Genomic DNA, 27,599 nt, shown 5'->3' with positions numbered 1-27,599 from the left:
CACCATAGATGAAAGTCCTCTGTACCACACTCAACAGTTCAATGTTCTTTCGATTTAGGAGCAATTTCTGCCACTCTCCCCAGACTATTCTATGGCCCACCCCAAAGCTGGCTAACAAAGGTAAGCAATGCACATGCCACCAGTTTGTAAAGTCACAGGGCATTAGGCACCCACTTTATTAATCCCAGATAAAGCCTGGGATTTGTTCTCAGCTCTGCCACCATGGGCAGCGCGGGTATTCTCCACAAGTCACCTAGCCCTAGTGAGACCCACTCACCTTCTATAAAATGAGTGGTCTTCAAATTATAATTCAAGAAATTCCTCAGAGACTGCAGGAAGAGATAGGGATGAGATTTGTGAGAGAGCAGGCCTCTGAGGCCACCCACCCTTGACCAAATGTTTTCCATCTAAACAAAGACTTCTGAAACAGGAGTTCCCACTGTGGCACAACAGGATTGGTGGTGTCTTGGGAGCACTGGAACGCAGGTTTGATCCCTGGCCCAGCACAGCGGGTTAAGGATCTGGTGTTGCTAGAGCTGCGGCTTAGTTCACAATTATGGCTTGGATCTGATCCCTGGCCCAGGAACTCCATGTGCCACGGGGCAGCCAAAAAAAAAAAAAAAAAAAAAAAAGACTTCTAAAACAAAATTGGAGCTTCTGAAAAGCAGCTATTCTAATCTCATCTCCAGATTTAACCACCTCAGGACCAAGCTAACATGTATATTAACATCTACAAAGTATCTTCCAAGCATTAAGCATGTTAAAGAACTTAATGAACCCTTCACACCAATTCTAGGAGCTGAGTATTAGTCTCATGTTTACAGTTGGGGACACTAAGGCTTTGACAGGTAAAATGACTCATCCACAGTTACAAAGTGAAGAAGTGCCAAGCGTGAGGATTTGAAGACAACCACGTCTCCAAAGCCCTTGTTCTTGCTTGTACACTGCACATCTTTCCCAACACACGAACTCCACATCTTGGACTACTCAGTGTTCCCCCACATGGTCTGATAAACTAAAAACTAAAGAGTCAAAAGTGCTTCCTACCAGACACAGCAGTTGGTACCCACTGTCCCCACTCACAGACCTAGACACAAATGGCGAGGAAGTGATGACATGAGGCACGTGACAGAGCTTCCTCCCGGTCTTGCCGTTTTCATCACGTCGTCTTGTTTTTTTAGGGCCGCACCTGTGGCATATGAGAGGTTCCCAGGCTAGGGGTCAAACTGGAGCTGTAGCTACTGGCCTACACCACAGCCACAGCAATGCCAGACCCCAGCCACATCGACCTACACAGCTCATGGCAATGACGCATCCTTAACCCACTGAGAGAGGCCAGGGATCAAACCCATGTCCTCATGGATACTTGTCGGGTTCTTATCCCACTGAACCACAACGGGAACTCCTTATGTTCACTTCTTTAATTGCATCTCTCAGGTTTTCTGGATCTTGTAAGGTCTCTTCTCTTCTCCCTCTTTTAACTTCTCAAGGAGTCTACATCTCCATGCAGACTAAATCAAAAGCCTGGTACTTTAAACCAAGTTCTGGCCAACAGCAGGTGGATATGAAAGTATATTCTCAGTCTTCTCTCATTCTTCCTTCAGACAGTCCTGTAAAAATGGTCTTAAGTATGTACCCACCCCTCTTATTCTCTACTCCACTTACACACAAGCCCCAACCCGGGATCCCCTCCTTAAATTACACACTTGGCACTGTTATTTCTGCATGAGTTCTCAGGGCCAGAAGGAAAGAGGGTAAAGAGTAGGAAGCAGAGTCTAAAGGGAAAGGTCCAACCAAACACACACATCCTTAGATGCCCTCTCTCCCTCCAGGGCCTCTAAAAGCACACACGAACCCAAGACATGAGTGATGGTTAAAAAAATTGGGGTTTTATTGTTTTTGCTAAACAATACTAAAAAAAAAAAAAAAAAAAAAAAAAAAAAATTCATTTTGAAGGCAGGGCTTGAATTATTTAATTTTGATCCATTTATTTAATTAAAAAAAAAAAGGAAGGGGAAAGAGATCATGGCCAAAAAAATAGTAGTTAATCCCCGCCCCACCCCCGAAGCTCTAGCCAGTCACATGAGCATCACGCACGTCCCATGTGCTGCCTGAGATTCAGATGGCGGCACACTCTACCCCACCGGCCCGCCGTGAAGGCACAGGGGCAATGAGTCCAGTTTTAGCTCTCAGCAGGTTAGTCAAACCAGACAAACTGGTAGGCTAAAGTCCAGAAATTCTTCCTAGGTTTTCTGCCCATTGGCTGAGCACATACAAACTTGTCATAAGCTTGTAAAATTTATGGGGGGTGGGGAAGGGCATAAGAATAGGAGGTCGGCAGAACAGAAACAATAGGTCACCCAAGCTTTCTCCTGGGCTAGTGGCTCTGGATACAGACTTATAGGTGGGGATAGGTGTACCCCGAGTTTCTTACAAAAGAAAACCATCCCTCGAGGAGGAGCTGAGATATGCCATGCAAAATAGTTTTTCCTGCAGAGGGCACAGGAGAAAGGGCAGCTGACGCTCCTGTCTAGGAGACAGGAGAGTGGTGAGGAAGTTCTAGTACCATGAAGTAAGACAAAGGCAGAGGGAGAATCCTGAGGTTTTTGCCAATGTGAGCACTGGTACACACACAGCTAAAGACCAAAAAGCCACCAAGAACCCTCAGAGCCAGATCCCATCCACATACACTGGCTCTACAAAGTGCTGCAGGAGATTCTTGCCGTGAACTAAGCCAGGTTAGTTGCCTGGCTACGGGTGGTGGGGAGGGCAATACATTTATATTTTCAGAGGGATGAGGTGGGAAGAACAGCCATGATCTAGTAAAAAGAGACCTGCAAGAAGCAGAAAATATTTAGAGAACATTTTAATATATATTTTCATATATATATTTAAAGTTAAGAAAAATAAAACTAATTCAAGCCATGCCCTGTGCAAAAAAAAAAAAAAGAAAAAGAAAAAAAAAAAAAAGAAAAAATATAGGAAAAATTTAAAGTGAGACCTCTGTCTGTTGCTCTAGTCTCAACTTAAGTATCACAGTCAGCTTGTTACTTTTATTTTGGAAGAGAAGATGTAAAAGTTTCTTTCAATCACTCAGAAGGCAAGTGTAGCCACTTATAAAACCAGAATGGTAGAGACAGACTGGGAAAGGAAAGTCAGAGGAGAAAGGGAAAAGCAGGAAAGGAATTTTCAAAAATAAAATTAACAAGGTGACTGTTCCAGAAGTGGGCTGTGAAAAGGACATGGTGGACCAAAGTCTGTTAGTCAAGTAATGATTCAACTTTTAAATTATTCTCTTGTTCTTTTTTGTTGGGTGTTTTCTTTGTTCAAGTCTAAGGTTTGGAAATGCCGACCCTTTGTTAACAAGAGCCAACAGGAAATATAGAATCCCTTCCCTCCCCCGGCCTGCCTCCGCTGAAGCCACCACCATCGCCTCCTTGGCTGGATGCTGGAAGAGTCCTCCGTATGTGTGGACTCAGGATGACAGAGCAGCCTCCTTCTGTGGTTGCTGGGCTTGTGAACGCTGCAGTATCTTTTGGCTTTCCACGTCTCTAAAATGTTTTTCAACCTGAAAGAGACCAGTCAGCCTAGATCAGAAAAAGAGATGGGCACTCAAGGCCTCCCAAACAGTTCACTCCAGACTTCGACAGGCCCGTCCCGGCTGTCCAGCTCATGGATTATTCAGCACTTTTGCCCTTGCTGTCTGGTGGCCTTCCCAACAAGGTAGGTGGGGATCCTCTTGTTTCAGCCACATTTTTTGCAGCTTCACCTAAGATTGGCTAAAAGAAGGTGAATCTATAAACTGAAGCAGAAGGTGAAGGGAGATGATTATGACCCAAACTCCTCTCCCCTCTCTACACAAGTGCAGAATGAAAAGATGGTGGGGAATTACAGTCCTAAACTTTTCACATCCACAATATTGGTCTCTCAGTGCTCAGTTAATGTTTACAATGCTGCAACTCAATCTAGGAAGTCAGATGACACATGCAGGATTCCAACCAGCCCTTCCTGAGAAGAACCCCGCCTGGGATAAGAGGCCCAATACCGTGGAACGGTCTGGCTAATTCCAAAAAGCCACACTGCAAAGGACACAGGGTTGACCACTCGCTTTATTGCACACTGCCCAGTGGCTCCATCCCCCAAGAGTGTCCCAGCCATGGCTGCAGAGCACCACAGTGCAGAGAGGCAGGGTGATCAGGCAGGGCTGCTCGTGGGCTGGCTGTGGCAGAAGGGGCAGAGACTGCGGCGCAATGTCCTGCCCTGATGCTGGAGGGCTGAAGGCCGAGGAATCATCCTCTCCCTAAGGTTTCATGGCTCCTTTACTTACTATTTTGCGTACATGGCTCAGTGCACTCCCCTCTTTGCCTTTACAGTTTTCCACTTGATATGGGGGTGTAATAACAACTTCTTCCATGACTACGATGTTTTTTTCTTGCCATTTACAGTCTTTAATGCTGGAAGGAGAAGAGAGCAGGTCAAAGTTAGCTCCTGTGGGGCATCCCATACCTTCTGCCTGATGAATAAATAACTCCAGAAAGCTAACCCCAAGTTCCTAGCTCATAAGTAGATGCCAGCAGCCCACAAGGAAAAGAAGCCAAGAAACATTTCCTGGGTGCCAGCAGCTAGGAAAAGCAATGAAATTGATGAACACTAATTCCAAGGAGGAATTAGAGTAACAAGAGTTACTCTGAAGCATTAAGGACCAAAAAACACTGAAAACTTGGTGGCAGCCTCAGAAGCCCAAACTAATTTGAATTAGAAAGAAACAGCTAGCGGAGTTCCCGTTGTGACACAGCGGAAACGAATGCGACTAGGAACCATGAGGTTGTGTGTTCCATCCCTGGCCTCGCTCAGTGCGTTGAGGATTTGGCACTGCTGTGAGCTGTGGGGTAGGTCGCAGATGCAGCACGGAATCTGTGTTGCTGTGGCTGTGGCTTAGGCCAGCAGCTATAGCTCAGATTAGACCCCTAGCCTGGGAACCTCCATATGCCGTGGGTGTGGCCCTAAGAAGCAAAGAAAGAAAAGAAATAAACAGCTAGGGAGCTCCCGTTGTGGCTCAGTGCTAACAAACCCAACTAGTATCCATGAGGACTCGTGTTCTGTCCTCAGCCCTGCTCACTGGGTTAAAGATCCAGCGTCGCCTTGAGCTGTGGTGTAGGTCACAGACACGGCTCGGATCCCTCATTGCTGTGGCTGTGGCACAGGCCGGCGGCTGCAGCTCCAATTCGACCTCTAGCCTGAGAACTTCTATATGCACAGGTGTGGCCCTAAAAAGCAGAAATAAAAAGAAAGAAACAGCTAGGCTCAGGCCACTAGATTCAACTTAAATAGCAGCCGAGGGCGGGGGTTGGCAAATTTTTTCTATAAAGGGTCAGACAGCAAATATTTCAGGCTTTGCAGGCCACACAATCTCTGTCACAATTACTGAATTCCACTGTTACACCATGAAAGCAGCCACAGATGATACCCAAACAAATGAGTAGATATGGCCTGTTGGCTGCAGTCTGCCAACCCCTGGCCTAGGAGAAAATGTCTTTAAAAAGACAGAACTCTCATCTTTTTTCTTTTTTTTGGCCACCCTGCAGCATATGGGTCTCCCTGGCCACAGATCGAACCTGCTCAACTGAACAACTGAACAACTCAGTGCTCCTAAGACACCACGGATCCTGTTGTGCCACAGTGGGAACTCCAACAAACTCTCATCTCGTTACAATCTTCACTCTGCTCCCCAGCACTCAAAATGGAAACTGCTCCTCAAACTGGCTCCTCTCAATTATCAGACAGCTGGGTATTTGCCAGCCTGGGAAAACCCATCCCAGTTTACACTTGGGGGAACTCAGGGCCACTGATACTCCTAAGAGAGTCCCTTGACATACCTGTAAATGTTCAGATACTCACATCATGGCCTCAAGCAGCTCTGATGCCAGCTGCCATCTGTGCACCAGACCCAGGTGGTTAAATAGGGTAACAGAAGGCAGCAGGGGGAGGAGGAGTGTCAAATGTTTCAGTTTTTCAGCAGCTAAGGAAGCTACTGGAGAGTCAAATGACTTCTGCTGTGACAAAATGTCTTTTATGAGGTGGTAATAAGGTGGCCTTCTGCTCTCCCTAACTCCCAACATTCACCCCAATGTATGACTGGCACAAGTGAGACAGATATAACTTTCCCTTAATAAAACTGCATCAGCTTTTAGAGAAAGGTACAAGATCAAAATAATAAAAGAGAAAGAAATCACTAGTTCTAAATAATGTAATACTAGGCCTGGAAGAGACCCTTAGGGATAATCTAATCCAAAACCAAGCTCCAGGGATGAAAAAATTAAAGCCCTGAGCAGACAACGTGTGGTCGATTACACCACTCTTTCACAGGGAAAGCCAACAAGGATCGCATCCCTGAAATCGAGGTATTACAACATAATACCCGGCTACCCTGGTGACTTTCAAGGACACAACTACCAGAAGATCGGCCAACAGACGGCATAGCCAGGCAGCATGAACCCCAGGCAAGGGACCCCTATACTCCCCTCCCCGACTCACGTCTTGTGTATGGTCTGGAAGAGCTGCTGGCCCTCTAGGGAGACACCAGCGCTGATTGCATAGGCCTGGCTCAGCTTCTCCTCCTTCTCTGTCCGTGCTTTGCTGGCAAGCTAGGTGGGGGAAAGGAAAGAGACTCAGAAAAGCATTCACCTTCATCCTTCCCAACAATCAGGACCTAAGTGAGGAAAAGATGCTGGTAAAGACTGGTTTGGGTAGATTCAGTTTTCTCAGAGACCAGAAGTAAACAAACAAAAACACACACAATATACCTGAACAGTTACTACTATTCCTGGCAAACGTCCTTTCCTTCCAATACTTACTGAATGCCTACCATGTGCCAGAAATTCATTGAAACAAGTTAGAGATACAGCACTGAAGAGGGGAGAAGAGACTGATAATAACAAAAATACACACAAGAGAACTTGAGACAAGGCTAAGTACTAAGAAGAAAATAGAGCAGGGCGAAGTTCTAGATATGATTGGGAGACTACCTGATGGAAAAGTGATGGTCAGAGACAAAAGATAATGTATACAATCCTGTGAAAGAAGAGGATTGAGAATTTTTAAGTTACTGTGGTAGAGCCTCAGGTTTAGAAATTAACGCCTACCACACCTTCAAAGACCAGAATTTGAGTTTTCAAAGACTCTATTGTTCTAGTACCAGTATCTGTGCTCCCATAGGGAGCCAAGACCCAAGAAAATCTTAGCATGGATATGGTCCACTTTCAACTTGGACTATAGCTACTACGCTCTTTAAAAAAAAAAAGGAATGGTCTGCTTTCTACCTGAAGTTTGTTCCTTTACTGCCCTCTAGTGGAACAATCACAGACTGATCAGAAATTCTAGTAAAATCTGGTAGTCTACTCAAATCTAGTAAATCTCTTAGTAGGAGTGGGTACTCTGGTCAATCCCTACTGCCCCTTTAATACATTTTTGGTCCCCACCCCCATGGTATTGGTTGCTAGACTCAAATACAAATTTTGAGTGTGAGACAAAACAGACACACTGTGGATAAACAAAGTCAAACAAATGATTTGGAAATTTCCAGATCCATGAACAAAAACATATACTTAGTACCCTGACGTTGCAGCATACTCAAGACACGTGCACAAACATACACACAGAACACACAATCTGAGGCCAAATATCAGCTCTTTAAATGCAGAGAAATCATATCTCCAGCACATTCCCAAACTAGACACTTAGTTTCGTGGTTTTGTTTGTTTTTTTGGTTTTTTTTGTTTTTTTTTTTCTTTTGCTTTTAGGGCTGCACTCGTGGCATATGGAAGTTCCCAGGCTAGGGGTTTAACAGGAGCTGCAGCTACCAGCCTACACCACAGCCACAACAACACAGGATCCAAACTGCATCTGTACCTACACCTGCGGCTCATGGCAACGCCGGATCCTTAACCCACTGAGCGAGGCCAGGGATCAAACCCACATCCTCGTGGATCCTTCGAAGGGAACTCATGTTAGATGCTTAGAATTCTTAAACACTGATGTTCTTTAACAGTGACCCTTCAAACCAATGACAGATATAGTTCTACAGGGAGAAAAATAAACACAGTGCCTAAGCGTTGGTAAAGTGAAGCACTTTATTACATGTGGGTTTGACGATGACAAGGAGGCATTCCATCAGGTTATGGGGAATGGGGGAGTCTCAAAGGATTCTGGGTTTCAAAGACTGCCTGAGGGAGGAGGGGCTGTGAGCTCAGAAGAGCTGGCTCATACATGCGGTCATTCCAGTCTCCCTGGGTAAAAGAGGGAAGAAAGGCCAAAATTCTGCAGTGATTTAAATTAAAGCCAGACCTCCCTTTTTACTTGGTCCCCAGGACATGGAGACAGACAGAGCAGCAGTAAATAAATAATCTTTTATGCCAGGTCCTAGCATTCTGGCCCCACAAGGCTATACAACCTTGTAGAGAAGGAAATGCATAGGCTGACAGCATTCCCAGAACAAACCCAACTGCAGCAAGAAAGCCTCATGGCTTGAAAGCACTCAGTTGGTATGGAAAGAGAATTGATGGTGGTATATTTTAAGCTACAACAAGCAAAGCTTACTCAGTCACCAAGAAAACCCTGGTAACAAGGAGTTTCCTTGAGTCTCACTTTCCAAACAACCCTTCAGAAAATCTGAAGTCTCCAAGGAAAGAAGGGACAACTGGAGGGAAGCAGAGCTCTCTTGGGTTAACCAAGCTCCTGCAGAGCTCCTGGGAAATGGCTCGTGGTCAGGCAGATGTTTACCCCATGAGCAAGCAGCAGGGAGTGGGGGGGGGGGTCTCACTTTGAGGTCTTTTAAAAAAATATTTATTCCTGAAGACCAAAAACATCTCCCAATGTTGGGCCAGACAAAGCTGCTTCTATAAAGTTTGTGTTGACTAGACAGATAGCACTCAGAGTCCAATATCCGTGTCACCTACACAGTAGGCTTAAAAACACACATCACCCATTCTGGAAGACAGGAGTTGGTTCACGAAAACCAAGCATCTATGCAGACTGGAACCAACAAATTAAGCTAGAAGAGGGAGGGAAAAGACTAGAAAAAGAACCTCTTTTAAATTTTTGTCAGAGGCAGAATAAAAAGGATATAAATTTCAGCCAAAAGTGATCCATTTGGACAGCCTGAGTAACAGCAACACAGTGGTTATACAACAGTGATTTCAACCACCCCACCCCCCCAAATACCTGTTGTATGATCTCTTCTAAAGACTCTGAAAGCAAAGGAGAATGGACTAGATGATTCTCCATTTCAACCCATATTGTAGATAGATCCTAAATGCTAAATGATACAAAGGAGAGCCCTGGAAAGTCAGCAGAGATCAGTGTAAACTGACTGCATTTCAATTTGCCCCAGTGTCTTCAACTGAGGCTCCACCTGTGCCTACAATCATGCTTTGGGGATCTGGATTTACCGCTATGGATTATTTTTCCTGGCAATCTGAAAAATGCTTAAATCTAATATTCAACTACAGAGATCGGCTTTCACTAAGAAGTTGTACAAATGGGGTAAATTTCTCCCACAGAGGACTGCATCAATCAAGCATAAGGAAGATTACCTTCACAAAAAAAGAATTTAGAAATGTTTCCTCTCAAAACTGTGGTTAAGAGGGGGATTTCCCTGGAAGCGCAGCAGGTTAAGGATCCGGTGTTGTCACTGTTGTGGCGCAGGTTCGATCCCTAGCCCAGGAACTTCTGCATGCCATGGGTGTGGCCAAAAAGAAAAAAAAAAAGGGAAGGGGGGGCTAAGAGGGGAAGGGAGATTACCTTGCTCTTTTCAGATATGTTCCTGAAAACCCATGAAAAATGTGGATAACCCCCCTTTTTAAAGCAAGTAACTAACTCTACCCTAAGTTAGCTGTAGCTCTACATTTCCCTACATCATATTTTTGTATCTATAAATGGTCCAGGTACTCCAAGTTACTAAGTTTATGGATACTGTCAAATCGCCGGAGAGAACTGGTAAAAGCTGTCCCCCAGAGTTCCCGCTGTGGCTCAGCGGAAATGAAATCTGACTAGCATCCATGAGATGCAGGTTCAATCCCTGGCCTCGCTCAGTGGGTTAAGGATTTGGCATCACTTTGAGCTGTGGTGTAGGTCGCAGATGTGGCTCAGATCTGGCGTTGCTGTGGCTATGGTGTAGGCCAGCAGCTACAGTTCTGATTTGACCCCAAGCCTGGGAACCTCCATACGCCACAGATGCGGCCCTAAAAAGACAACAAAAAAGCTGCCCCCCAACAGTGAAGACGTAGGGTGTGCCCTTTAAGCTTGGGAGGTCATTAGAATTGCAATATTTATTTATTTGTTTGTTTGTTTTGGCCTAGGCCCAAGACAAACTTGCCCCACAGCAGCAACCTGAGCCACTGTAGTGACAACACTGGATCCTTAACCTGCTGCGTCATAAGAGAACTCCAGGACTGCAATTTCTATATTCACTAACTATCGCCATACTACATTCATTTCCAATACAAGCATGCCAGCTCTGCTGGCCTCTCTTCTAATCAAAACAGAAGCACTAACTGGTTAGAACATTAAAGAATGTCAAAGGCACCAACTTTAAGAATACACTGGGTTCAGACAAACTGAAAAGCAAAAACCTACAAATATATGTTACTTATGTACATGTAGCCTAATTGAAATAACTGCACAAACCCAGCATTTACCTGCCTCTCCTCTGAGTCTGTGCATTCCCAGTGAAAACACTCATACCTGTCTACTAACCAGTGCTTCCTCCTGTGGCCATTTATAGATAACAACAGAGAAAAGTGTATGAACTCGATACCAAAGCACATCAATATTAAAAGGCTTTTAGTCATGCCTGCTGCTGGGTAACCCTTGAGTGAGTGAATTAATGAACACCAACAACACACATCTCTTCCTGCACTCAATGACATGGAGACGAGGAAGCAGCCACAACAACATAATCCAAGCATCTTGTTATAACCTCATCTTGTCATTTAGTCACCAGCTGGGCCATCTTATTTCCACATACCCAGACCAGGAAGGCACAGGTGCTGTGCGGAATCCAGAGGGACTCCTACTCCAAGTATTTAACAGGCTGTGACAGCTGATCCAACAAGGGAAGCAAAGTCCAAAGAGGAACCTGCTGAATGTGACCTACTGACTCCACTTGGTTTGTCTCCCCTGTATGTTCAGGCCTTCCAACCAGCTGCCCTCACAGAGGAATTAGGAAGCACTGCAGCTGCTGCCCTGGAACTGCCAGTGCTGCCTGCAAGGCCTGCCTGATGGAGGCTGAAGATAGCAGACCAAAGCAGCCAAGAACAACTGTCACCCTAAGAGCCCATGCTTGCTCCTGCTGTTTCATTTCTGAGGCACACTCCTGGAAAGCCCTCATTCTGAGCAACAAGCAGGCTCAGAAATATCTCTTCCAACTATCAATACCCTCAAGGCCTCCTGCTCCCTCACTGAAAGCTCCTATCTGAAAGTTTCTAATGAAATACTGTTCTTTCCAACCACAGACAGCTGAGAACTCAAAAAAAGGTAACTCTACTTGAAGTCATGTCCCAGAATACATAAAAATGAATCAAAACATTAAATCAAACAGGACAACAGTAGAGCCAAAGACACCTGGCAGTAAACAGGAAAATCCCAAGAGCTTACTTGCTGAGTGAGAACTTACTCCATGCTAGGCACCAAGCTAGACACTTTACATATATTCAACATTTAGTCTGCACAACAATTCCGTAAAATAGGGACTAAAATTATTCTTACTTAATAAATCTCTGGAGAAGCTAAGGCACATCTGTCAAGAAACCTGCCCAAGTTCACCAAGTCACAAGTGGGAGAGTCTGAATTTGAACCCAGAGGGTCAAGCTCAGGGTTTGTGTTCTGAACTCTGCACTATATTCAGATAGTTCCACCTAAAAGAAGTCTAAATTGTTATTGAATATATAGTTATAAATCTGAATGTGAAAGAAAATGTTTGTTAAAAGGGAAAACAGGAGTTCCTTTCGTGGCTCAACGGTTAATGAACCCAACTAGCATCCATGAGGACGCAGATCCCGTCCCTGGCATCACTCAGTGGGTTAAGGATCCAGCAATGTCGTCAGCTGGGATCCTGAGTTGCTGTGGCTGTGGCTGTGGCCAGCAGCTATAGCTCCAATTCGACCCCTAGCCTGGGAACTTCCATATGCTGTGAGTGCAGCCCTAAAAAGCAAAAAAAAAAAAAATTTAAGACTCAGCTGCCGCCTTCTCTTTATGTTCAATTTTATTATCTTTCTTTAGGGCTGTACCGCAGCATATGGTGGAGGTTCCCAGGCTAGGGATCGAACCAGAGCTGTAGCTGCCAGCCTACATCACAGCCATAGCAACTCGGGATCCGAGCCACATCTGCGACCTACACCACAGCCCAGGGTGCTGGATCTGTAACCCATTGAGCAAGGCCAGGAATTGCACCCGCGTCCTCATGGGTATTAGTCGGGTTCATTAACCACTAAGCCACAACAGGAACTCCTGCCATCTTCTCTTTCATCAGTGAATTCTGACATTTCCATCAATGCTCCCTGTGTAGAACACAACTGTCTGCCCTTTAGTGAAGGGTTTCTCTTTTCTGAAAAAAGTCTCAATCCCACCCTAAAAGTCAAGGACATTCCTTACTTCTTTTGCTAAAGGTAATTCACAGGAATACTTTTAAGAAAACAGATCCTGTCTGAGAAAGCGTTTCAGGCCAAAACTGATGGGTATTCCCTGGACCCATCATTTTCTAATAATAGAGAAACTAAGTTAAGCAAGTCTCCTGCACTTGAAAGTTAAGGTATGATGAGTGCTTTGAGCTATGATGAAAAAATCCAAGAGCCACAGCACAACTTTAATCTCCAAGCTTTGACCATCATTTTGCTGTTGTACAATACAGACCAGCCTCAGGTCAGTCAGTACACGCTGTAAGCAAAGTTTAATCTGTCACCTGGCTTAAAATGCAAGCTAAGTGGAGTTCCCTTGTGGTGCAGCCAGTTAAGGATCAGGTGTTGTCTCTGCGGCAGCTTGGGTTGCTATGGTGGTGCAGGTTCAACCCCCACCTGCTAACTTCCACATGCTGTGGGCGTGCCAAAAAAAAAAAAAAAAAAAGTTACCAGCAAAGTCAACAGTTTTTCTTATTATTTGTAATTCTGTCACCAAACACTACTTACAGCTACAACAGACAACTAAACCTCCTGGACATCCACAGAATAATTTCCTAGTCCTGAGTCCCTGCTAACAGCCCTGCTGTGGAACTTCCACCGAGCTCTGCCGGAGAAAAAACTGGCTGGGATGTAGGCTGAAATTTGACCTCAAAGACCTATCTGTGAGAGTATACACTCGAATAAGCCATCTCGCACACAGCCATGAGGATTAAGAGATAACATGCATGAAGGCACTGGGTGAACTACAAAGCACTGTACAAACATTAGCTGTTGACATTATTTTTTTTTCTTTTCTGCCCACACCCGCAGCATATAGAAGTTCTAAGGCCAGGGATGAAATCCAAGCTGCAGCTGTGATTTACACCACAGCTGTGGCAGCACTGCATCCTTAACCCACTGCACCAGGTTGGGGATGGAACCAGGGCCACCAGAGAGACAACGCTGGATCATTAACCCACTGTGCTACAGTGGGAACTCCTAATATTATTATTACTGTAATATAATCATGAACACAAAGAAGGTGGCTTGTTGGTTATTTCATGAAAATCCATATAATCCAACCTTCCTTTAACCAGCAAGCTCAGGGCTCTCTCTCTCTCCTGCTTTCTGTAAGAGCTGCCAGAGGCAATAAATCCTAAATAGAATATCTTACAAAATATAACTGGAATAGTAAGTTGGAAAATGCCTTTAATTTTATGTGCCAATAGGGGCTTTGCTTATAGAATAAAGAGTTGATTTTTTCTTTTTAGGGCTGCATCTATGGCATATGGAAGTTTCCAGACTAGGGGCTGAATTGGAGCTGCAGCTGCAGGCCTATAGCACAGCCACAGCAAAGCCAGATCCCAGCCAAATCTGTGACCCACACCACAGCTCACGGCAACGTCAGATCCTTAAACCCACTGAGCAAGGCCGAGGATCGAACCCTCATCCTCACAGATACTAGTCTGGTTCATTACCACTGAGCCACAACGGGAACTCCAAAACAGCTGATTTTATTCAGAGATAGTGAAAGAGCCCTGTACTGTCATTTCCTGGGCTCTGAGGGCAGAGAAAGTGAAAAAGAACAGCCATCCCATACCCACCATCAAAAGAAATTCCAGCCCAAACTCCTACCTACCACTCACTAGCTACATGAATCTGAGCAAGATGCATAACCTCTCCTGAGCCTTAGTCCACTCGTGGGGAGCCCATCCAAAAGGGTTGTTATGGGAATTCGGTAAGATACACATCTAACCCATTACCGGCATTTAACTAGTCCTTCCCTTCCTTCTGCAAAAAAACACCAATTTAGCTCACTGACAGAACAGCAATGTTGTTTGTTTGTGGGTTTTTTTGGGGTTTTTTTTGTCTTTTTGCCTTTTCTAGGGCTGCTCCCTCGGCATATGGAAGTTCCCAGGCTAGGGGTCTAATCGGAGCTATAGCTGCCGGCCTACACCACAGCCACAGCCATGCAGGATCCAAGCCACATCTGCAACCTACACCACAGCTCACGGCAATGCCGATCTTTAACCCACTGAGCAAGCCAGGGATTGAACCTGCAACCTCATGGTTCCTAGTCGGATTCGTTAACCACTGCGCCACAACGAGAACTCCAGCAATGTTTTTAAATGGCAGAGATGGACACACTGAAACCAATCCAAATCAGCTTGATTGCATTTAATTTCCTTCCTTTTATCTGTCATTTATTCTTTAAGATCCTACTCCACTGCTACATCTGAGAAGCTTTCCCTGAAATGTTCACTACTTTATGCCAGGGACTGGCAAACCAGCCTGAGGGCTGAAGTCAGCCAATCTCCTGTTTTAGTTAAGTTTTATTGGAAAGACCATGGCCATTGGTTTACACATCATCCATGGCTGCTTTTGCTACAAAGTTGATAGTAGTGCCAGAAAACGTATAGCTCGCAAACGGAAAACATCTACTATTGAGTTCTTCATAGAAAGTTTGCTGGAGTTCCCGTCGTCATGGCTCAGCGGAAATGAATCTGACCAGCATTCATGAGGACGCAGATTCGATCCCTGGCCTCACTCAGTGGGTTAAGGATCTGGCATTGCAGGTTGCAGATGTGGCTCGGATCTTGAGTTGTTGTGGCTGTGGCGTAGGCCAGCAGCTATAGCTCCAATTCAACCCTTAGCCTGGGAACCTCCATATGCCACAGGTGGGATCCTAAAAAAAAAAAAAAAAAGACAAAAAAAGTTTGCTGCCCCCTACAAAGTTAAATGCTGCTGTCCCTCACCTCTCCCAAACATGAGATTCTTGAGGGCAAAAGCAGTGTCTTAATCATCCTGACACTCCCAGCACCAAGAAGGGAGGGGGAGAGAGGGAAGGTAGATAAAAGGAAAAAAAAAAATCTTGACTATTAAGAGATTCATAGAACTAGCAGTTCCCAATGGTTAAGCAAATAACTTATGGTCACACAACAATTCATTAGCAGCCCAGGTGTAAAAAGAACCCAGTTCCTCCAACTCCCCACATTCTACCACACCCTGTTAGCTTCTGGCATGGTATACAGACTGTTTAATTTTGTAGTTCATGTACAATTTGCTTCACTCTCCAGGGTAGTTTCTGGTATTTACCTAAGCTAGTCTTAAATTCCGATGCTAGAACCTGACTGCACCACTTGTTTTTTTTCTTTCCCTCAAGCCTGATCTCTGCCAGGAAAATCAAACCAGTTAGAATACTTCTTTCTTAACACTGTAAGAGATACCACCACTGACCTCTCAGTAAAGTGCTTATTTTGAATCGTCTCGGTGTCAGAGGTAGAATGAAGAGGTGGCTGCAACAACACACCCTGTGGCACGACTCCAGACACTTGGGATAAGCAATTTGTCTTTATGGGTGGACAGTGATCCTCCCCACACCCTCAGTGATGTCAAGAAAGCCCTCTTTAGGAGTTCCCAAGTGGCTCGGCAGGTTAAGGATCTGGCATTGTCACTGCTGTGGCTCAGGTCATTGCTGTGGTGCAAGTTCGATCCCTGGCCCAGGAACTTCCACATGCCTCAGGTGCAGGCCCCCCCCCAAAAATAGAAAGCCCCCTTCAAAATCAAACTCTTGACTTAAGGAGGGCCCCACTGAGTCAGCTGGCTGCCATGCACTATAGCCTGAACTGAGTCATGAGCCTTAGCCTGGAGCGCTACACCCCCTACTATGGCTGTCAGTCTGACCCCAAAGTTTGAATGCCACTGAAAGCAACTTCCTTCAAAGGTTAGTGATTTTGCAAATGGCAGTCGATCACTCCACCTCTGTGACTTCATCTGACACCACTTACTACTTACTGTGGCCCTGTTACTCCGCAGTGATGAGCTCTTAGTCTTCCCCCACACTGGCATTTTTATGACACTTCTGTGAGGAGGAAGCTAGCTGTCTACTCACAGCCAGTTGCAAAACTTACCGGTAGACTCTAACTTGGGACTGTGGCCTTGACAACATGGTTTTTTTTTTGGTCTTTTTGCCATTTCTTGGGCTGCTCCCGCGGCATATGGAGATTCCCAGGCTAGGAGGTCCAATCGGAGCTGTAGCCACCAGCCCACGCCAGAGCCACAGCAACTCGGGATCCGAGCCGAGTCTGCAACCTACACCACAGCTCACAGCAACGCCGGATCCTTAACCCACTGAGCAAGGTCAGGGATCAAACCCTCGTCCTCATCAATGATAGGTTCGTTAACCACTGAGCCACGACGGGAACTCCGACAACATATTTTAATCAAGTGAACAAGCAGGGGAGTTCCTACTGTGGCACAGTGAGATAAAAATCCGACTGTAGGAGTTCTCACTGTGGCTCAGTGGTAACAAACCCAACTAGTATCCATGTGGATTTGGGTTCAATCCCTGGCCCAGTGGGTTAAGAATCCTGCGTTGCTGTAAGCTGAGGTGTAGGTCAAAGACATGGCTCAGATCTTGAGTTGCTGTGATTGTGGTGTAGGACAGCAGCTAGCCTGCGAACTTCCTTGTGTCTCGGGTGTGGCCCTAAACTAAAAAGAAAAAAAATAATAATAATAATCTGACTGCAGCAGCTCAGGTTGCTGCAGAGGTGTGCTGGGCCAGGGACTGGATTCAAGGATCCCTGGCCCAGCACAGTAGATTCGAGGATCCAGCACTGCCACAGCTGCAGGGTAGGTTGCAGCTGCAGCTCGGATTCAAACCCTGGCCCGAAAACTTCCATCTGCTTTGGGTACAGCCATAAAAAAATTGATCCAATAGGTTATATGTAGCTTCTAAAAGCCTGAAAAATTTTATCTGACAAAAAAGTCTTGCCTTCCCCAGACAAGGAGTTATTTCCCTTCCCACTTTTACACATAATATGAACACATTCTATCTACCTCCTACCAATATATACCTACCTCGACATAGGGCAGCTAAGTCAACTGGTTCTATGTGGTGCTAACTCCATACCTCACCACATTAGAGTCAAGATATGGTCACAGGCCCAGCTAAGAGGATAGGTCCATGAACACAGGCCACAATGCAACAGCTACCAAAACCACAGGAATTTACTCATATTTGAGGATTATACCTCATATCAACTGAAAGCCATAAGGTTTTGCTAAATCTTAGCTTTCAAATTGGTTGGAACTGAAAACAAAAACCACGTCAATCTTGCCCTACGTGACATCATACCTAAAGGCGAAGCAATCAGTTCCTTATTTAAAAAAAATTTTTTTTTTTTTTTTTTTTACAGCCACACCTGCAGCATATGGAAGTTCCCAGGCTGGGAGTCAAATCAGAGCTGTAGCTGCAGGCCTACCCCATAGCTTGCAGCCTTGAGGGATCTTTAACCCACTGAGAAAGGCCAGGGATCAAACTAAAAAGGCATCCTTAGGGGAGTTCCCATCGTGGTTCAGTGGTTAACAAATCCGACTAGGAACCATGAGGTTGCAGGTTCAATCCCTGGCCTTGCTCAGTGGGTTAAGGATCCGGTGTTGCCATGAGCTGCGGTGTAGGTTGCAGACTCGGCTCGGATCCCAAGTTGCTGGACCAGCAGCTGCAGCTCCCTAGCCTGGGAACCTCCATATGCCACAGGAGCGGCCCAAGAAAATGGCAAAAAGACGGAAGGGGAAAAAAAAAAAAAAAGGCATCCTCAGGGACACCATGTCAGGTACTTAACCCAATGAGTGACAACGGGGACTCTTGTCCATTCCTTTTAAAAGTGAGCTTTGTGACTCATTTTCTCATCCTTTCCAGGCCCCTCCACCCCCAGACCAATCGCCAAGTGTCATTTTTATCCAAAGGCAGTCTAACAATTCTTATCAGGTGCCAATGATAAGCTCTTTGAATCCCTTCTTCCATTTGATCACTCACTACTGGTTAGTAAGGTATGAACGAGTAATAAATACTCATAACAGGAGTTCCCACTGTGGTGCAATGGGATTGGCGGTGTCTTGCGAGCACTGGGACACAGGTTCAACCCCAGCCTGGCACAGTGGGCACAGTGGGTTAAGGATCCAGCGATGCTGCAGCTTAGGTCCCAACTGTGGCTCAGATCTGATCCCTGGGCCAGGAACTCCATACGCGATGGAGTGGCCAAAAAGGAAAAAGAGAAAAAAACAAACCTCAAAACAGGCTGAAAGATCTGTCAATGGTTTGGCAAGGGAGGTGGATGCCTCCTCTGTGGAGTGCAACATTCCACGCTTTGTCCCTTTTCCTGCTCCCCTATCAAAACATACAAACATCTTTCAGGAAGTCTTCTCCAAATCAGCAAAGTGATAACATGCACATCTCATTTGATGCATAGGAGGCATTTATCTAAACAAATGACTACACACACTTGCCTTCACTTTCTCAGTGAGTTTTTCCCTATAAGTCTCAGAAGGTGAAAGCACAACTTCCTAGGTCCTATGACTGCTCACTGTAACCTCTAGTACTCAGGCAAGTGTTGACTTACTTATGTCACTTGACAATATTGCTCTGGAAATTCAAGTTAATTCTGGTCATCAACAAGAGGTTTCCAATACAATTTTGATTTTCCCCAGTCTTGGGTTGGCAAGTTCTGATACATAAATTAGTGTCAGATATGGAGTTCCCATTGTGGCACAGAGGGTTAAGGATCCGTGTCATTTCTGTAGTGGTAAGGGTTCAATCCCCTGCCTGGCACAGTGGGTTAAGGAACCAGCGTTGTCACAGCTATGGCATAGGTCACAGCTGCAGCTCGGATTCAATCCCAAGCCCTGAAACTTCCATATCAATGTCAGACCAGTATCAGGAAAAACTCACATAGTAACAGTGTCAATGTTCTGGCTGCTTCCCTTTGTCATACTGCCCCCCTTCCCCCATCCTGCTCCTATACTATAATTCAAGGAATAGCAACTGGCGACACAAAGCTAAGGCAGAATAGGACTAACATCTGCCAACTGTGGTCAACTTGACTTTAGCCTCCTAACACTATGAGATAGGTACTAACACTATCCCATTGCTACAGTGAGAAAACTGTTAAGGTTAAGAGGCAGAGAAGTGATTTAAAGACGTATCCGCTTGGTTCCCATGTTCTTTCTACTAGACCATACTGCTCCTGACGGCACACCAAAAAAGTTTCTCTCTACTCAGAAATATTACTTAGTATTACAGATATTCACGTACTCATTTCATTTCACCAAACCACTCTACAACTAGGGCTAAGCACACCAAAGTAGAAAAATCATGGGACTTTGCCACCAAAACATCAGACCTGAGTTCGAATCCCCGCTCTATCACTTACTTGTTGAATGACCTTGAGCTACTGACTCATCCTCTCTGAGACTCAGTTTACTCTTCTGTAAGATGGTGATGGTACCTACACCACAAGAACTATTGTTAGGATTAAATGAGATGTCTATAAACCACCAGTTCAGAGGGTGGCATGCGAAAATATTAGTTCCCAGACTACTAGCCATATAATTTGGAACAAGTCACAAACCCATAAGTCTGTTTTCTCAACTCTTAAGCTAAAAGGAAAAGAATATACTCTTATAGAACAGAAAGCATTGGAGTTCCCTTCATGGCTCGGCTCAGTGGTTAACGAATCCGACTAGGAACCATGAGGTTGCGGGTTCGATCCCTGGCCTTGCTCAGTGGGTTAAGGATCCGGCGTTGCCGTGAGCTGTGGTGTAGGTTGCAGACTCGGCTCGGATCCCGTGTTGCTGTGGCTCTGGTGTAGGCCGGCGGCTAGAGCTCCGATTGGACCCCTAGCCTGGGAATCTCCATATGCCGTGGGAGCGGCCCTAGAAAAGGCAAAAAGACAAAAAAACCCAGAAAGCATAGTTGTAAGGATGAAATGAGATGTGCCAAAGCTCTTTGTAAACTGTAAAACACCAAAAAAATTTAAGGTATGGTCCCCAACAGTGCTTACCACAATGCCTTGCACAAAATAATTTTCAGTAAACATTTGATAAATGCTACATAAAAAAGAACTTTGTTAATGTTGACATGTTCCAAATCATCTGAGAACACTACATGGGCAATCTTTATCCCCAGAGAACAAGATGTGGAGTCAATTCAAAGGAACTTGTTAAGAAACACTTTACTTCACCCTACCATGTGGACCCTGGGCTGTCATCCTCATGCAATATTTAAACTTTCCACAAGAGCAGAAACTAATAAGCCACATGGTGAATAACCTGAATCTCACTTATGATTGGTTTTGGTGTACTTTTGTACTTGTATAGTCAGTAAATTTGAAACACTTTTACTGGGTACAATGTTACCTCGGAGAAGATAAAATTAACATTCAAAGCTTCCGCCTTCTGAAGTTCCCTTGCAGCACAGCACGTTAAGGATCTGGCACTGTCACAGCTGCAGCTGAGATCACCACTGTGGCATGGGTTCAATCCCTTGCCTGGGAAGTTCCTCACGCTGCAAGCACAGCCAAAAAAAACCAAAAAACACTTCTAGGAGTTCCCGGTGTGGCTCATCGGTAACAAACCCAACCAGGAACCAGAAGGACACAGGTTCGATCCCTGGCCTTGCTCAGTGGGTTAGGGACCCAGCGCTGCCATGAGCTGTGGTGAAGATCACAGATGTGGCTCGGCTCTGGCATTGCTGTGGCTGTGGCACAGGCCAGCAGCTGCAGCTCCCATTTGACCCATAGCCTAGGAACCTCCATATGCCACAGGTGTGGCCCTCAGAAGAGCAAGAAATAAATAAATAACACTTCTATCTTCTGGACCCCACTGTCCTCTTGCAAGCTTCCTCTTACATCTCACTGCTGTGGACAGATATGTCTTAGCCTGCAGTGAAAGTGCCAACTGAAAGCAAAACAAGGAGTTCCTGCCAGGTGCAGTGGGTTAAGAATCTGACTACAGCAGCTTGGGTCACTGTGGAGGTGCAGGTTCAATCCCCAGCCCTGCACAGTAGGTTAAAGGATCCAGCATTGCCCCAAGTGCAACATAGGTCATAGCTATGACCTATGCCACAGCAACTAGGGATCCAAGCTGAGTCTTCAACCTACACCACTACACCACAACTTACGGCAACGCCAGATCCTTAACCCACTGAGTGAGGCCAGGGATCGAACCTGCATCCTCATGGATCCTAGTGGGGTTTGCTAACCGCTGGGCCACAACAGGAACTCCATAAGTCTATATTTTTAAATGAGATTAATTTTCCAGGTCATTCAAGCAACATGTGGCTGCACAGATTAGCTGTTTTCAGTAGCAGCCCAACAGCTCTTCCAATTCCAACCGAATCTCAGAAAGAATCACAAAGCATCCTCAAAGATTGGTTTCAAAGGAAAACCAATATAGCTTAGTCATAAACTTCTACAAATGGAAGAATGAATACATGAAACCCAAAGGCAGCCCTCCAACCTAATTTTAGTCTTTAGGTTCTGACTCCTCTTCCCAGCAAACCTTTTTCAAAACTTGGCAAGCAGGCCACAAGTTAGAAAAGTAAAGATTTCTAGTATTCCCTAACATAATACTTCCTGTTGCTTTCCTGAAAGAGTAAATAACTAGTTTATAACAATGCTAGTAGACAACTAACCAGCAGAAAGCAAAACCCCAAAGGCAAAGGCAATCCACAAACTAATAACCAAGAACTATATATATCTGAGGTCAAGTATAAGAAGAAAACTGCTTTTTCTTTTTCTTTTTTTTCCCCTCTTTTCTAGGGCCGCACCCATGGCATATGGAGGTTCCCAAGCTAGGAGTCTAATTGGAGCTGTTGCCGTCAGCCTATGCCACAGCCACAGCAACATCAGATCCGAGCCACATCTGCAACCTACACCACAGCGCACAGCAACGCCGGATCCTTAACCCACTGAGCGAGGCCAGGGATCGAACCCAAAGCTTCATGGTTCCTAGCCACATTCGTTTACCGCTGCACCATGATGGGAACTCCCAGAATTGCTTCTTAACAGCTTCCACTTAACAGTCCCACCCACACTACTCCAGCCCTTCCCTCAGAGAAACGATGGTACTCGGTGGTCACGAGAGCAGATCTAGATCTTTTAAATTTGAGAAAACCATCCCTCTCTCAGATAATCTTCCCTCAACTACTCACTAAAGGTTCAGTTATTTAGTGACAACCTTCTCATACCCCACAAACACTAAAGGATAACTTAGAGCCTACTTTTACCCTCAACATACCAAGCATAAACTATTTTACTTGAACCTTTGAAAATTTCTTCTGCTAATAGAAGATTGTTAAAAGATCTCTTACTTTAGGGAGTTCCTGTTGTAGCTCAGTGGGTAAAGACCCCAACTAGTATCCATAATGACGCAGGTTCAATCCCTGGCCTTGCCCTGTGTGCTAAGGATCGGACGTTGCTGAGAGCTGTGGTGAGGTCACAGACTGGGCTCAGATCCTGCACTGCTGTGGCTGTGGTGTAGGCCAGCAGCTGTAGCTCCGATTCGACCCCTATGTTGCAGGTGTGGCCCTAAAAAAAGCAAAATCTCCTATACTTTAACAGGGGGATCAAGCCAGGATTTCAAAACAATCTACAGTTCTAAGAATGGGATACTCTCTATGCAACAGCCTTTAATATGAAACCCAAGACCCTTCCTTCTTTTTTTTTTTTTTCGGGCCGCACTGGCGGCCCATGGACGTTCCCAGGCTAGGGGTCAAATCAGAGCTTCAGCTGCCGGCCTACCCCACAGCAACGCAGGATCCAAGCCTCTTCTGCGACCTACACCACAGTTCACGGCAACGACAGATCCTGAACCCACTGAGCAAGGGGAGGGATGGAACTCTCGTCTGCATGGATACTAGTCAGATTCATTTCCACTGAGCCACGACGGGCACTCCCCCAAGACCCTTCTAAATCTATCTTCAAACATCACTGAAAAACACTGGTGTTTCCCTGGAATTTAGAAAATAGGGTGCTCCAGATCTGAGGTAACTACATACTGCCAGCCTCAGTCACCCTCTGTATTTCCAGCTGCCTGTTTCCTCGATTTGCTGAATTGTCGCAAACATATCAAATTCCCAAGAGAAGCAAGAGATTATACATTATTACAAAACCCACAGAGGGAAAAACTTCCACCACACTAAATTTAAAATACTTAAGAAAAGGTAGCTGCTACAAAAGATGAATGTCTAAATCAGTCATTCAACAAATATTTATGAAGCACCTACTCTGTGCAAGGCTCTGTATATTCAGTGATGAACAAAGTAAGAATATTCCCATCCCTACAAAACAAAGTTTAGTGAGATAGAAAAGTAAACAAATGGGAGCTCCCATCGCACAGTGGTTAATGAATCCGACTGGGGAACCATGAGGTTGCGGGTTCAATCCCTGGCCTTGTTCAGCAGGTTAATGACCTGGTCTTGCTGTGAGCTATGGTGTAGGCCGGTGGCTACAGCGCCAATTAGATCCCTAACCTGGGAATTCCATATGCCAAGGGAGCGGCCCTAGAAAAGGCAAAGAGACCAAAAAAAGAAAAGAAAACAAATAATATACAATTATGATTACAAAAAGGCTATGAATAGGATAACCTTAAGTCCCAATTTTCCCAGGACACACCAATACATGCTTGTCTCAGTGTACAACAAAAGTACCCCTCACCCTTTACTCTCAAAAATGTCCCAGATTAGACTATAAACATGTCACCTTATCTTTCAAGGATAAGATACTATAAGAGAGAATAATGGAGGCAAATCACTTTAGCCTGGCTGATCAGAAAAGACTTCTTGGAAGAGGTGACATTAAACTGAGTCCCTGATAGATACAGCTCCAGTTATTCTGAAAGAGGATTCCAAGTACTCCCCCATACTTGGCTAACAGAAATGAAGAATGAGAAAAGTTATTTGAGGGCTCCCCAAAATCAATCTGGATTTCCAAGATTAGAATATCCTAAACCTCTAAATTTTTTTTTTTTGGCAGTGCCTGCAGCACGTGGATGTTCCCAGACCAGGGATGGGAACCACAGCAGTGAACCCAAGCCACAGCAGTGACAATGCTGGATCCTTAATCCTTTCCACACAAGAGAACTCCCTAAACCTCTAACTTTGTTAGACCTCAAAGTTCAAACATAAAAACAAAAATGAAGCTCTAGTGCAGTGGTTTTCAAATCTTTGTAGGTCATGAATTCCTGAGAACCTGAAAAATACTTCAGATCTTCACCCAGGAAACACATAAACTCACTTGTGCACAAACACACAATTTCAGGAGGTTGAGAAGCAACACCCCACCAACATCAAGTTCATGCATATGGACTCCAGGTTAAGAAGTAAAAACAAGCCCTCTCCCAAAGGACAAAAGCCAGCTCTCAACTCTATTTCCCCATTTGGGCATTAAGACATTTCTTAAAATCTGAAGATATCCAGGAATAAACAGAAAAACTAAACTGCTATATTTTTCCGAAAATACAAGCAATTGTAAATTAGTGAAAAAAATGAAAAAACAATGGACAATGTATGTGCCACCAAGACTCAATGAGACTCAAATTTCCCATCATTTTGGAGAGCCAGAACTGCCCTCAAGTCCTTACCTTACTAACATTGAGTGAAGCTAGGGGAGGAGGGGTTTCTGTTCGGTCATTAATTATTTCCACTTCTGAAACATACTGTAAGTTTATGAGCAAGATGTCTGCGTGGTTGGGCTTTCCACTGGAAGAGGGACATTCTGGTGAGAAAATAAAGTTAAGGAAAATTGGGGGAAGCAGAGCACTAACACATTCCAAAGGGACATGGAAAACACAATTCACACATGACTTGTGTAAAAGGTATGCCACAAGCAAGAGGGTGGCCTCAGGAGAATCAGCTCTCCTCAGGAAATCTCTGCCTGTCACCTTCCTCCCGATCAACCCCACGACCAAGGGATCTCAAGCTTTTCAAAGGAAAACACAATCCAAAATTGGAAGCCTCAACAGGGTTTCTGTCACCTTCTCTCTGCTGGTTTTATGCAGAGGCTTGACGTAGTTTTAATGCTGTAAGTATACTGTTTGCCTTGAACCTAATGAACCACACAGGAGAGCAAGTACTTTCTGTTCTTGGTATCCTTCCTATATCTGAACAGTGCTCTTTTCACTTTTTCAGATTTGAGATTTCCCATTTTGCAGGAAAAAACTACAGCACTGGAAAGGAAGCTCACTCAAGGTGACCCAGCTAGTTAACCCATCCATTCATTCACTCACTCACTCATTCTCTGACCATTTAAGAGCATACTGTATATCAATTAAAAGCTGAGTAATTTCTCATTCCAAAACCCCTCCAATTAAACCAGTAATGTAAATGGTCTTTAATCCAGGTATGTATTCTTGTATTTAAAAAACACAACAAAGTAGTTCCCATTGTGGTGCAGAAGAAACAATCCAACTAGTATCCATGAGGATATGGGTTTGATCACTGGTCTCGCTCAGTGCGTCAGGGGTCTGGCAATGCCATGAACTGTGGTGTAGGTCGCAGACACCACTTGGATCCCACGTTGCTGTGGCTGTGAAGAAGGCCAGCTGCTGTAGCTCCAATTAGACCCCTAGGCTGAGAACTTTCATATGCTGTTGGGTACAGCCCTAAAAAAAAGCAAAAACAAAAACAAAACTATTCTTGCTGTAATTAGTTTCAAAGGACATCTTCCTAAGCTAGAAATCTAGGACTAGTGGTTAAATAAATTAAAACACTTGCCACTCAAAAGCAACTGACTCAGAAAGAAACTTCCTTTTGAAAGGTGCCATTAAAAAATTACTCCAAGAAAAAAAAAAGCCAAATAAACCCACCTGTGGCTCAAATAAGAGGGGAAGGGGTGGCACATTTATTACAACCAGGAAGTATTTTGTTTCCAAGAATGACTTTCCTGGAGTAATTCAGAAATCATTTCCACCCCGAAGAGGCTACTTTTTCCATTCTAACACTGCCACTTTCCAAAGGGAAGGCTACTACTATGGAAAATCAGGATTCCATGCGCTGGGCTGAGCAAGAGAATATAACTTACTCTTTCACCTGTAACCCATACATCGATACATAAGCCCCCGAAAAACGTGGTCCTCTCTCTGCACCAGGTTTCCAACACAAACATCCCCAAAATAGCAATTTCCATATGACTGAGAAGCCCAAAATTCAGCACTCCCCGCCCCCACTGGCACCACAAGCACACACACAAGCACCAGGAAAACAAGCCCCATCCCCAGTTCAGATACAAACTCCTATCCTGCACTTACTCTCCCCCCAAAAAGGAGAGACCCATTTGGTCACTACCCCACCGCCCTTTCTTGGACGAAATCCCATCAGCAGACAAACCACCTAAACTCCATACCCTTGTCCCACTAGCAGTTCCTTACTCTGCACACCCCGTCCCCACAGGATTTTACCCTCCCCGCCTCCATCCGGGCTCCATTCCCCAGCCCCCTCCCACGACCACCCCTCTTCTAATCACTGTGTCCTCTCTCCTAGCGTTCGTCCCGAAAAGCCACCCGCGTGTCAAGCCCCCTCCACCCACCCACCCTCGTACGGGGCCCAGCTCCCACAACGCGTGGGGGACAGGGTCCCCACCGCGGACCGAGGGACCCGCGAGAGGGGGAGGGGAGCTCAGGGCCGCGCGCATGCGCTCCGAGCGCCGCGGTAGCCGGTCGCCCCTAGGCCCGGAGAGGCCCCAGCCACCGCTGTCGTCCCCCGCCCCCCCACCACCACCGCACATACACGCCGGCCCGGCCTTGGGCTCCGCGCAGGGAAGGATACTTAAAGCCAGCATTTTGGACTGGTAGTCGAAGGCTACCACCTCGCCCTGCAGCCGCTGCTCCTGGCACGTCCGGCACGACACCTGGCTCCCAACGCTGAAGTACTCGCCCGGAGGAGCCGCCATCTTGGGAGAGCAGCCGCGGCCGGCGGCAGCGGCGGCAGCAGCGGGCGAAAGCCGGGCCCCCAGTGAGCGCCGCGCCGCGACGCACGAGGCGTGCTGACGTCACACGCCAGGGCGTGGCCTGGGTTGGGTGGGGCGGGATCCTAGGTGGAAGAGGGTAGACGAGGAAATAAAGAGGAATCTAAATAATTATGTTTGTGCAGCTGCGCCCACTTGGTGAAGTGTT

The 27,599-nt window shown here is 45.5% G+C and overlaps 1 protein-coding gene across 1 annotated transcript; it reads right to left on the bottom strand.

The window, feature by feature from the left end:
- On the bottom strand, nucleotides 1,407-27,464 carry LSM12 (LSM12 homolog). Its single transcript, XM_021066900.1, has 5 exons — nucleotides 27,253-27,464; nucleotides 25,071-25,204; nucleotides 6,535-6,644; nucleotides 4,328-4,454; nucleotides 1,407-3,568 (listed from the first exon to the last, which is right to left on the bottom strand). Exons 1-5 carry the CDS (start codon nucleotides 27,374-27,376, stop codon nucleotides 3,476-3,478), a joined length of 588 nt encoding a protein of 195 aa, XP_020922559.1. The 5' UTR covers nucleotides 27,377-27,464; the 3' UTR covers nucleotides 1,407-3,475.

This window comes from Sus scrofa, chromosome 12 (assembly GCF_000003025.6).
Source record: "Sus scrofa isolate TJ Tabasco breed Duroc chromosome 12, Sscrofa11.1, whole genome shotgun sequence".
Taxonomy (NCBI): Eukaryota; Metazoa; Chordata; class Mammalia; order Artiodactyla; family Suidae; genus Sus; species Sus scrofa.
Note: the sequence above shows the minus strand (reverse complement) of the source record. Positions and strands in the feature narration are given on the sequence as shown.

Coding starts and splice junctions, on each gene's coding strand:
- LSM12 (XM_021066900.1), bottom strand. CDS start 27,376: ATGGCGGCTCCTCCGGGCGAGTACTTCAGCGTTGGGAGCCAGGTGTCG. Junction 4,455..6,534: donor TTCCAGACCATACACAAGAC/GTGAGTCGGGGA, acceptor TTCTCCTTCCAG/CATTAAAGACTGTAAATGGC. Junction 3,569..4,327: donor TGAGCCATGTACGCAAAATA/GTAAGTAAAGGA, acceptor GGTCTCTTTCAG/GTTGAAAAACATTTTAGAGA.